This window comes from Rhamphochromis longiceps, linkage group LG7 (assembly GCF_057381845.1).
Source record: "Rhamphochromis longiceps isolate RC_006_pf linkage group LG7, R_longiceps_female_GT1.1, whole genome shotgun sequence".
Lineage (NCBI taxonomy): Eukaryota > Metazoa > Chordata > Actinopteri > Cichliformes > Cichlidae > Rhamphochromis > Rhamphochromis longiceps.
In genome coordinates this window covers 24,827,573-24,839,659 of record NC_140563.1, presented here as the reverse complement: position 1 = coordinate 24,839,659, position 12,087 = coordinate 24,827,573, and the positions used below count along the sequence as shown (strand labels likewise).

Genomic DNA, 12,087 nt, shown 5'->3' with positions numbered 1-12,087 from the left:
CACCCTGATTTACGAATAAATTCTTTACAAATCCTACCATGTGGATTCATGGATTTTTTTTTCACATTCTGTCTCTCACAGTTGAAGTGTACCTCTGGTGCAAATTACTGACCTCTGTCATCATTTTAGGTGGGGGAACTTGTACAATCGGTGGCTGACTAAATACTTTTTTGCCCCACTGTATATGGGGGTCCATCTTAACCTCAGGCACAGACAATGCAAGAATCAGCCAATATACCTGTTCAATTAAATATTGATGTTTCAACAGATTTAAGCATGTTACCTATAAATCATTTAAATTATATGTACATATGTCAAAGATATTCAGAAAACATGCTTTTGCATTTTAGGGTTTTGAATGTAATTTCTTCTACCTAGAGAGTAAATCTTAAATGTAAATGAAATTGAGATTCACAGGAAGTTTAAAATGCAAATTACCTGCTACAGTTAATTTAACACTTTTTCACCAAACACATCAGAGATAAACTTGTTGTTGCTGCATAGAGATGCACTGGGCTTGTGCTGGGGGACAATGCCCCAGTCTCTGTGTTCTACCATCCTCTCCCTGCTATGATGATGTACTGTTAGACAATTGTAAATTTGTAGACTAAACTTAAAATATATTTATATTATTTTTCTGTTTTTTGGGGGTACCACGGTGGTTAGCACTGTTGCCGCACAGCAAGAAGGTCCTGAGTTAAATTCCACCATCAGGCCGGGGTCTTTCTGTGTGGAGTTTGCATGTTCTCCCCGTGTTTGCGTGGGTTCTCTCCGGGTACTCCGGCTTCCTCCCACCATCCAAAGACATGCAGTTTGTGGGGATAGGTTAATTGGATAATCCAAATTGCCACTAGGTGTGAATGTGCGAGTGAATGTGAATGGTTGTCTGTCCCTGTGTGTTGGCTCTGCGACAGAGTGGCGACCTGTCCAGGGTGTACCCCGCCTCTCACCCTATGACAGCTGGGATTGGCTCCAGCGCCCCCCGCGACCCTGAAAAGGATAAGCGGTAGCGAATGGATGTTTTTTGGGGTTTTTCTTTTTTTTTGGTTTGTAGCTTTTTAACAATCCCTGTGTGGCTAAATAATGTAATGATTTGCATGTTTACCTAACAAGTGAAGGACAAGGCACGACTCTACTGGGGTTCATGAAGGGGATCTAGCTTTCTCCATAACTCTAATATGATAACCTAATACTTTTTCTGTCAGTGTTATTCAAGACATTAATGTACATCCAGCTTGGAACATGATTTAGCTTAGGTCTGTTAGGTCTTAGGTCTGTCAATAGGACAGTGGCCCTGTGCCCAAAAAAAAGGCCCACAAAGAAACGGCTTCCAAGTTTGGTGTGGAAAAACCTGACAGAGTGAAAGATGAAAACCCCTGACCTAACTCCATCCAGCATCTCTGGGGCTTATTTCTCCAGTGTTGTGGCTGAATCCCTGCAGCTGAGTTCTAAGATGTGCTGGAAGTAGAAAACAGGCTTTAAAAGCAGCAGATTCATGGCATGTAATGTTTGTTTGTTTGCCCACATACTTTTGTGATGCAATATTATAGAGCTGTTAGCAGCATTAAGCAGCTCATCAGTGATTCCTTTTTTTAATATTAATTTCATGTTTAAAAATAACTTAAAACATATTAAAACAATGAACCACTGTTAAGTTAACATGACTTCATTCCTCAGATGTAACTGCTGAACAATACTGTTTAAAGTGTGAATCCAGGTCTGCCTCGGGCAGCATAATTATGTGCTTGCTTACTGTAAATTAACTTGAATACATTTAAGAGAGTGGACTCAAGTCTCACGAGCTTTGCTCAACACTTTATTTGTTTTCCAAGTAACCATGGAAATGGTGTGCCAGGCTCTTGGAGAAAAACAGCTTATGGGCAACACTGGAGGCATTAGACCTTATTTACAGAGACAGAGATACAAATAAATACTAGAGAGGGTTTGCAGGGCACTGCTGCTGGAAATGATTTTTCTGTTCCGCTCTCACTCCAGCTTCATTCTTACTGTATGTATTTTTTTTCCACAAAAGTAATCCCAGCTGGCTGGTTTCTGCACTGCACATCAATGAAACCAGTCACCGAGTATCTACTGTGAATCATTACACAATTAGATTTGCTATGACTCAATATCACAAGTATAAAAGAACAAGCAGCCCACTGTTAGGTTCTGACTTTCATGGGGAAGCACATGCTAGTGATCACTTTATCCATGCTTGTAAAACTGTAGGTAATAAAACATAAACAAATGCACAACGGATTATATTAAATTTTAATGTGCACAGCGTGATATGGTACAGTAAAAGCAAGGAAGAAAAAAAATCATTTCTTATACAAAAATATCACCTTCAGAGCTTTAAAAAAAACATCTCGATTTGATATTATCATCCCTGTGAAAAAACAGCAGGTAGACTAAAGGTGATATAGTCAAAGCGAGCTTAGTGTCTCAGTTAAACACAACCCTCTCTCCACCCCATTCTCACCCATCCACAAATTCACCCATCCTGGGGTGGGAGGTGTCGTTTTAATGCTATTTAGCATTGTGTCCACAGTCAAGAAGCAAGGCCACATAACAAAACTGTAGACAAAAAAAAACAAAAAAAAGCAAACCGAAATGGGGAGTGGGCACATTTCACCAAACATTGTCTTTATTCCAATGCATTAACCTAAGTACCACAATATGTGAACATCTCCACACGAGCTCCTCACTGCACAGCGTTAATCTCCAGTGTGCAAAATTAACTGCTTGCACTCTGCTGTATTAGGAAATGGAGGAACATGGAGACTTTCATTAGTGCTGTTCACTACCAATACTTTTCTATAGATTAGTGCACTGGAATCATTTTGGAAGTCTTGTCTTATGAATAAACACCCACACAGTACATACAGGATATCAAAACAATGGCACTGTAATCAAGCCTCCTCAAGTTCTTCATTTTCATAGTGTAGAGAAAAAAACCTCATTCACTATGGAGCTATGATGATAAAACGTGGAGCCTGAATGAAAAATAAAAAGTCTAAATTTGTCTTACAAAACAAAACTAACAAAAGAGTAAAAAATCAAATCAGGTTCTGTAAGGTTCAGACATTCTCTGTCAGACTTGAGAAAATTCATTTGAGGCAGAGGCGAAGCAAAAAGCTGGTGTAGAGAGCGAGTGAGCGAAGATGCAGATAGCTTCAGTCAGGCTGTGTCACGGGCGCGGTGGACGGTGAGCTGCTGGCATGGCGGTGCAGGTACATGCAGAAACGGGGGCAGGTTCAGTGTGTCAGACTGCTGGAAAGCAGGGCAAAGAGGGGAGGGGTGGGAGGTCACTTTAGTGGGCGTGTGGGGCATAGGGAGGGGTGCTTCTGTGCTGCTGGATCTGTGTGGTTGTTCTTTTTTGCTGAGTCAGACAGAATTTGGCAGCGTTCACTCGTTCTCCCTGTTTGAACGTATGCAACCCCAGCATCCCCCCCCCCTCCCGACTATCCTACTCTGCCCTACGGCTCCAAAAAACAAACACGAGCGTGAGAGGTTACAGCAGATGCTGACGTCCCCTCTTTGCACGGATCGATCCGTTTGAAAGGCTCTCTACAAAGAGTAAGAATGGAAGGAATTTACATGATGGAGCAAAATTAATAACAACATATGGAGCTTGGCTGCCTGCTTGACAAACTTAACAGTGAAAAATTAAAAAAAATACTAACGTAGACAGAAAAAGAAAAAACAGGAGAAAACAGCTGTTAGAAAAAGGTGGGGTTAGGTGCCATGTCACAGCACCCCTTTACCTCTAAACAACCACCCAGCCCCCACCCCACTCTGGAAAAGTCTCAACACATTTTCCATTTATTTTCTTCGTCTTCTTTCGGTTTTTTTGGTTGTTGTTCTGACTCCCCTCCCATCTCCATTGCGCCCATTCTTCTGGCCCTCTTTTGAATCCTCCTCCTGATTTGGGATGCTACACCTCCTTGGTCATCCTGACTCGGATGCTGCTCAGGCACTTGCCCATGGCCTCGAAGAACGGGTCGCAGAAGGTGTGCACGCAGATAGAGAAGACGCGGCTGACGCAGTGGATCTCGATCAGGTAGCTCTTGACACACGGCACCACGGCCCAGATGTGCAGGAAGGACAGGATGGCAAAGAAAATTCCCCAGATCAACGCCAAGGGAATGCCCACCAGTGCCGTCAGCAGGCGGTAGCACCAGTACTTGGTGACAGTGAAGGTTGTGAAGCTGGCTTTCCACACACCGTCGAAGCTGTAGGTCCCTGCGGGTTCTGCAATCACATCTTCAAATTCAACCTAAGGAAGATGAAAGTAGACGAGTTAGAAATTGCTGGTAAAAACTTTGTATGAGAATACAAAGCTTTCGGTGAACTATCCCTGTGTGAAAAATGGAATTTTAAGACACAGAAAAACATATCAGCACTGCATTCAGCTGAAACTCAACACTCTGACTTGTTAAGTACCTTCATCCCCTGCCAACAGAGTTTCACAAGAGTTCTGATATGGCGCAAATGAAACCACTATGGAAACTTTAACGCTGTCAAATCCAAGCTCATTATTTCCACACAAATCAACTTCACTCCCTGTTAATATGTCAGCTTCGCAGAGTTGGAGGGTGGGATTCTTGACAAGATTTATACCTCTCCTAGCAGGGACTGGTACGCAATCCAGCATCTGCCCCACCCAATACACTGACTGCACAAATGCTATCTCTGGTATCAGCTTCAATTTCTGAAAATCAGCCCTGGGGCTTTTTTCTCCCGTGCCTCCTACATTGGAAATGACCGGACACACAGAAAAAATAGGAAATGTTACTGGTAGATGAACTGTTGGGCTGTTGGGCTTCTGCTACATCCTCCATCTCCTGTTAGGTTTCTTTTTAATAGGAAACTCAATGCAAATGTGCACAGGCTGATTGCTGGTGTTTAAAGAATGGAGGGAAAAGTGGCATCTCAGTGCTTATTCAACCTACCTTCCTCTCCCGGTCAGCCTCTTCCTAGGCCTCTGAGCCCCAAATCAATATTTATTTTACAGTTACTTGGAGACTGTGTCATGTCAAAGTAGTTGGGCTACTGAGGGCTAATAGCTGCAATACCAATAAGTCAAGCAGATAATATCTAGTGTTACACTAACAATGAAATGGAAAAGTGAAGTGCTTCATTCCTAGGAGATGCACCATCTGGAAGATGTGACTCCTGCTTACACAAACTGTCTGACCTTGACCACTTTCAGATCTTACTAAAAAGTGATACAGATTTTCTGCAGTGTATTTATTACTCTATAGGGATATTTATTGATAATAGCAATAGTATATGTAACTGCCCTTAATCCAGAGCTGACAATATATAACCTTCTGGTAATTTTTAGATTTAAAAAAATACATATAGAAAGTTAGAGAGCTATACTGGTATAAGCTAAATAAATAATGCATTTCTTTGTCTCCTGTTTAAAGTAGCATGAAATAGAAATTTAGATCTAAAAAATAGCTCTCCTGCAACTCCTTCCTTCTATTTTCTACCAGTCAACTTGAAAATATTTATCCTCAAAAATCTTTTTAATATTTTCACTTTGCTTTTAATCTTCCCTTTTCTTGCCATTATTATGTTACATGTAATGTAAATTTGCAGACTGTCAGCAATCGGTTAAGATTCGCCAATATAATAAGAATGTTCCAAGTGATTTAATATTATGTAATATTTTGTATTACAAATAATGTGATAACAGCAACCAGAGTGCAACTTTTATATAAAATCTGGAAAAAATAAACTGGATTGAAGATTCTAATTTTGCAACAGCATCCATACATCAGAAATCTGTAATATAATGCACGGCTCCAAATCACATACCAGTCACTGAAGTCCATAACAGTGAGTGTCTTAGGACTTCATGCCATGCTGTTATTCTTTATGTTGGGGTGAATGTAATATTTTTTACAGTCCTAGCAAAAGGACTCCTCACATCCAGCCTTTTTTTCTTGCCTTGAAACATCAGCTTGTAAGTCCAATTCTTTTATCCTGAAAGCAGCACAAAGCGTCTCTCACAACACCAACTGGCGAAGCTCACTACAGCCTTATAATATAAAACTGACTGCAGCCACAAAACCAGCCCGCCGTCCATTTAATTTTTCCACAGCTACAAATTTTAAAGTGGGCCAACTCGGCGCCAGTTTCCAGAACTTTGAGACTAAATGAGAGCCTTCTTCAGAGAGGCACAAACAACCACAGCAGGGTGGTGGGGAGTTCCTGACATAAAACGGTGCTCTTTGGTGTTTTTCCTGGGTTTTTTCTTCTTCTTCTTTTTTTTTAAAGTATTGTTATTCATTTGCAATTCTGAGGAAAGTTATCATTACTACCTTTGCTGTAATTCAGGAGAGGCTTCCTTTGTAAGCCACTCGAGTGTTAAGTGGGATTTTGGCAAGAATGCTGTTTGAATTCCGACTGTCCAAAAGTGATATGGGCATCCCTTATAGAAAACATCTGTTATCCAGTTATGTTAGGCAGTTTAATCTAATTATTTACATGTTTAAAGAAGGATTAGGGATTAGCAGTTCCTGAATGAAGAACATTAGTTCAATAAGCAAATAAGCAAGTCACATTAAGAAAATATCACTTTTGTGCTAAATAAAAAAGGGGACCTCCATTGAGAAGTTTGATATGAAACAATAGCGTCTCGAGACCAGTGTGTGACCAGTCAGCAAGGCAACTGTATTATTGAGTAAATAAGGTCATGTTCTATTTCTGGAGCTCTGTCTTAAGGCTGTCGACTATGCTTGAATAGACAAAGTGGGCTCCAGGAGAAGAAGGTCAGAGTGTAGTGCTCTACAGAACTATTTGCAGGGTTTTAGTGGTCAGTGTGTTTGATTTTAGGTGGCAGAACACAATGATTTACACACGACTTGTTTTGGATCAAAACACAAGCTTATACCACAATATAAAAGTGTCTTGGAATGATTATTGCTATTATTTGGCGCCACACGAGTAAAAATAAAACGGAATCTTTTGCATGTATTTATTGTCATAGCTCTACACGCTTTGTTAAATTTGCATGCCACAAATCTACACTGAGTTCAAAAAGGTTTTAATAGCGCCTGATGTCTCAGCCCACAGCGGAGTGCGCAGGCTAATAAAAAGCACAGACATTATCAAAGCAGGACATGTGAGCTTTACATACAACAAGATCCCATACCCAGAGGCATCTGTAATCAACTAAAAATCCCACAATGAGGCAGATAAGTAAAAATACCACTAAGAGTGGACCAAAAATAGACTTTGCAGTCCTAGTGGGAGTGTTTCATTCCTTTCAGTTTTACCATAGAGACTTCAGATCTGCTGCCAGAGCTCAAACTTTTCACAACTCCCTCTAAAAAACTTTCTCCACTGGGGGCATTTTCAGTCTTCTCGTTGCTGGGCCTAAGCTCCTCCTCTCCCATATAAAATCCCACAACTCCTCCAAATGGAAAAAAAAAATCATTGCAGGAGAAACTCCAAACGCATGGCAGTAATGGAACTTGTTTGATGTGGCCAGGTGATTGAGGCCAGCTGCAGCAGCAACAGGAGTGCACCTTTGATTATAAGAATGCAGTGTTTGTGTGTTTGCGTCTGTGTGCTATCTAAGCAGTGTGTTTGAATGCGTGCTTTACAGATTTATATGGTAGTCCGGCATTTGAGGGTTGCGTGTGGTCATGGTGGATTGCAGAGCGAGCGTCGCTGGAAGGGATTCCCTGCTTGTGTGTTTCATTGGGGCATACTGAATGCACGCTTCCACTTGGCTGAGCTGTTTCACTGACCTCAAAGCACCTCAGAGCTGCTGTATACAGCACACTGTACAAACTTATCAGTGTTTACTCTCAAAATCCAGAGGGAGGCGATGAGTACCTAAGGGCCTCTCGTTATAAAATATACCCAGAGGCTTCTCTGTTGGGATTTATTAACTCAATATGAAAGTCTTTTTTTTAAGTATAATTTATTACAAAGAAGGATTCTGATACTGTCTCTATGTCGCAAGAAGACAAGGTATTAAGTATTACTATCAGTTTACGTTGTATTATTAGTAAACATCTATTACTACCAATAGATGTTTACTACTGCTAGTTAAAAGCTGAACGGTTTCAGGCGTCTTACGTTAAACGCTGCCTATAGCATGTTCATTTTTACAGTGTATGCACATGTGTTGTCAGGTCATTTCAGCAGCAGTCTGTTGGCTTGATTAGCGAGGGGTGGGACAATCGTGAAGCTGCATTCTATTCTGAGACTGGAAGGAGAGTCTGACTCACTGTCACAATGGAATAGAGCAGGGAGAGAGCAGCCAGAGAGTGGTGGAAGAAGTTGGGATAGAAGCAGCAAACAGGAAAACTAGAGAATGAGAGTCTTTTTCTTTCCAAACCCAGCAACAAATATTTTGTAAAAGTGTTTTCATACAAACATGTGAATTCATCGTGTTCATGGCACATTTTATATAGACTTGTGCGTCATATGGGAAAAATGCACAAACTGGCAGTAACACACATGCCTCTCAGACAGTGATAAACTCCATAAAAACGAAGTGTTTTCAAATATTTAACGAGAAATAGAAGACAAAATGTACTTTTTGGGCAGGTTGTATGTGAAACGAGTGTCATGTAATAACAGAAAATTAAATGAGCACAACATTTTTAATGGATTCCTTGTATATGTGTATTATGGTTGTTTTAATCAAAATGCTCTGTCAGTATATTTTCATCAGTCAATTTGGCAGGGGATGAAACTTTACCACATTTATATATTCTTTAAAGAGAAAGGTTATATTCAGTAGTTATGGTCTGATTAGTTACATCAGCAGCGACAGGCACTCATTTCTACTGAAAACCTTGTATTTGCCAACAAAAAGAAACAAATGGACTCACTCCTCTGACGCAACTATAGGCATGCGGGGAGGAAACGGAGGGGGCAGTGGCAGAATGGGAGGAAAGAAGGGAGGATAAGGAGTGGTGAGGGATCCCCTCATACTAATCGCCCACTTGGGTGTTTCCCTGTTTTAACAAGGCAGAGTTCAGGCATTTCAAAGATCTGACCCTTCCTGAACACGCAGGGAGCTGCTTGACCCCACTCTGATGTAGCCAGATGCACCAGCTGGAGAGGAGCACAGCCGGGCGCACACGGCTGCTGCTCCTCTCTCCCACACAGATGAATCAGGTGGCTTGCAGCGCACCACTCCTTTGCCGCTATAACATCTCTCCCTGTGCTTTTAACAAAAATAAGTACTGAGTATTTATCCGGCGAGACTTCTCTGTTATGGACAGAATTTTACTTTCCCATTAGACAGGCGTGTGCAGCGAGGACTGTGGGAAATGTGTGTTCCAACAACAGGAAATAGGTTATATTTCCTCTGTTGGAGCGAAGTTGGGACGTTCACGTTTCAAGCCCACTCCACACAAGGGGACTGCATGCCATTGTATCGCTGCAGCTCAATGATCTTTAATACGTTTGCAAAGCTTCTTCCTAATAGGGGAAGACACTGAGTGGTAACACTGACACGGCGCATAGCAAAGGTGCGCAAAACTGCATGCGTGTCCGACGCGCAGATAACTTGTTTGACAGCTCATAGAAATAAAATGGACATCGTTTATTAGAGATTATTTCAGTTTGCAGCGCCTGTGATACAGGTAAACCCTGTGTAAACTCGGGAACAGGTGGTTTCGGTTGCCATGGACGAAAACATAAAGTTCAGAAGTTACCAGTCTTTGAAGTTTAACTCACCTTAACAACGTCGTCGTTTATGTGTTTGGGATCCCGGTTGACCAGGTCGATCTCTTTGGTGTGGACATCCTCCATCGTTTTCTCGTTCAGACTGTCGTTGTCCATGTCTTTGTTGTTGGGTTTATATATGTTCCCTTGTTTTCGGATAAACGGCGAATGTAGAAACTCCTGCAAAGAGCCGGGGGAGACAGAAGGAGAAGAGGGTGAAGAGGAGAAGGAATAGTGTGTAGCGCGCTGAGAGAGAGAGCGACTGGAGCTGCAAGTTACCAGGCTTCCCCACAAACAGGGATGGGTTTAAGTGAATAGAAAGTAAAGTACCACACCCCTTCATCCAGCCGCAAGGGGTCCTCACCACCCAGACACTAATCCAGTATGTTAACATGACATACAGTTGATTCAACGTGTTGTCTACCCATGGCAATGGAAACACTTTTAAGAAACGTGCAAAGGCGTTATTTTTTAAATATGAACGAATCTCCAATTAATACTCTTCCTACACGAAAAATATATATTTAGAAAGTAAAGAAAATCACGAATTCAGTTATATTTGCAATGTCATTTGTAATATGTTCACATTACGTATGCAAAAACTTCATTTAAAATGCGTAAAGACCCCTTTGGCTTCTATGAGCCTCCTCAATCCTACGAGTCAAGCACCTTATGTTATTACGCACACCACACGACTTCAGTTGGCATTAAAGGACAGGGGAGATTTGTGACTGAAATTCAGAATTTTACGGTAAAAAAAATGGATTTGTTTCCCCCTTGTATAACGCATGGAAATGTACAGTTTAAACGTTTGTGCGTAAATAATCGGTTACTGTGCTGAAAGAGGACCTAACAGGTAAAATCCTCACACCCACATTCTAATGTAAACTGCATCGACCTTCGCATTCTCTTAGCCTGTGTGGGAGAAGTGCTCATGACTGGGTGCCAGAGCGCAAGATAAGGACAGAAACATAGCGCACTCATTTCCCCCTCGTGAACGCATTCTTTTCTTTTTTTTTCTCTTTTTTTGAGGGGGGGGGGATAATCAGCTTCTGTAAGAAAAGTAAATGTCAGCTACAAACAAACAACCACAAATTAAAAGAACTACAGCTGAGAGCTATACTGTACCTCTTCTGTCTCGCCGTCCTTCGGTCCTCCTGTCATGCTGTCCTCACGTTTGGAGAGATTAGCACGTTGAAACAGACAAAAAAAAAGATAATATAGGAAGCAGAGAGGGAGGCGTGGATGCAAACTGGGAGGACGGGGTCTTTCTCTCAGAGTCCTGTATAGTGAAGTTATTCCTGCCCTTTTTGTTGGACGTGACTAAAATTCAGTGGACAAGCGCGTACGGGGAAACCTCCAGTGTTTCCTCGGATACCGCAGAGCGCAGCTGGGGAGTCACCAGTGAGCAGACAGGAGAGCCACCCTGGAACCTGCTCGGCTGGAGGAGAGACTGACGTGATCTCAGACTGAAAGGGTGTTTGTAGCCGGCATGGAATTTCATATTTAGGGATCACAGCAGAGTATAATAAGTTTTTTGTTCAGTGAAACGTGGGAGTTAATTGAACCTGGCAAGGTGTGGACACTTGCCATACCTTAGCCTACGGGGAAAAATCCAAGTGGTTATAATGGATAGAGGGAAGAAAGAAATATGTAGTTCAGCTATTTCAGCACATCTAAAGTCACGCCTGTCATCAGCTGCTTCATAAGATCACATTTATATTTTGGTTAGTGAACCCAGTTTTTCAAGGTGTCAGCTTCATCAGGTTTTGAAGTCGTGCTGGCCACTCTGGTCTGTTTACATTCTTGTGTCAGCTCATCGTGGAGAGACGCCAGCTGGCACCTTGCTGTTTTCAGCCAGAGGGACTGCAATAGAAACAAATTTTAGGTGCGTCTCACTGGCGTGTCAATAAAAGAAACGGATTGGCACAATGATGAAGTTGTTTTTACATTTTTCAAAGCTCTCATTTGCTTTTAGTTTTAGAGCAACATGCACAGAGATGTCAGCTCTTGCCTTCCTCAGTGTGAAAGCTTATCTCAGTTCAAGGAAGAGTAACTCCTCTTTGCTGTTTATTTTGAGGAGCACCTTATTTCTTATTAACTCTGGGCTATTCATTTACTATCTTTATCCTGTAATTATTCTGTTATTTAATTTAAACACTTTGCTATCTACTCTATCTCCAGGAACTTCATTTCAATTGTTTATTGATGATTGTAGCGCCAATAAACTATTACAAACAAAACTGGTGTGCATTTGTTTGTGATAGCAACATGAATGAACTTAAGGAGCAAGAAAGAAAATAATACAAATTAATAAAAATTAAAACCATTTTTAATTCATTGAAAGTTATCTATAAACAAGGGAGGCAAAAATGATTAAAG

At 41.4% G+C, this 12,087-nt stretch overlaps 1 protein-coding gene across 1 annotated transcript; it reads right to left on the bottom strand.

Moving 5' to 3' along the window:
• Positions 1–2,257: 2,257 nt before the first annotated feature.
• cav1 (caveolin 1) lies at positions 2,258–11,134 on the bottom strand. Its single transcript, XM_085412980.1, has 3 exons — positions 10,834–11,134; positions 9,718–9,885; positions 2,258–4,279 (listed from the first exon to the last, which is right to left on the bottom strand). The coding sequence occupies exons 1-3, from the start codon at positions 10,867–10,869 to the stop codon at positions 3,938–3,940; spliced, it is 546 nt and encodes a 181-aa protein (XP_085269106.1). The 5' UTR covers positions 10,870–11,134; the 3' UTR covers positions 2,258–3,937.
• Between the last annotated feature and the right edge of the window lie 953 nt (positions 11,135–12,087).

What these genes read in the sequence shown, in the direction of transcription:
- cav1 (XM_085412980.1), bottom strand. Translation starts at nt 10,869, where the DNA reads ATGACAGGAGGACCGAAGGACGGCGAGACAGAAGAG. An exon ending in AGGACGGCGAGACAGAAGAG is followed by an intron (nt 9,886 to 10,833) that starts GTACAGTATAGC and finishes GGCTCTTTGCAG; the next exon opens with GAGTTTCTACATTCGCCGTT. An exon ending in TAAACGACGACGTTGTTAAG is followed by an intron (nt 4,280 to 9,717) that starts GTGAGTTAAACT and finishes CATCTTCCTTAG; the next exon opens with GTTGAATTTGAAGATGTGAT.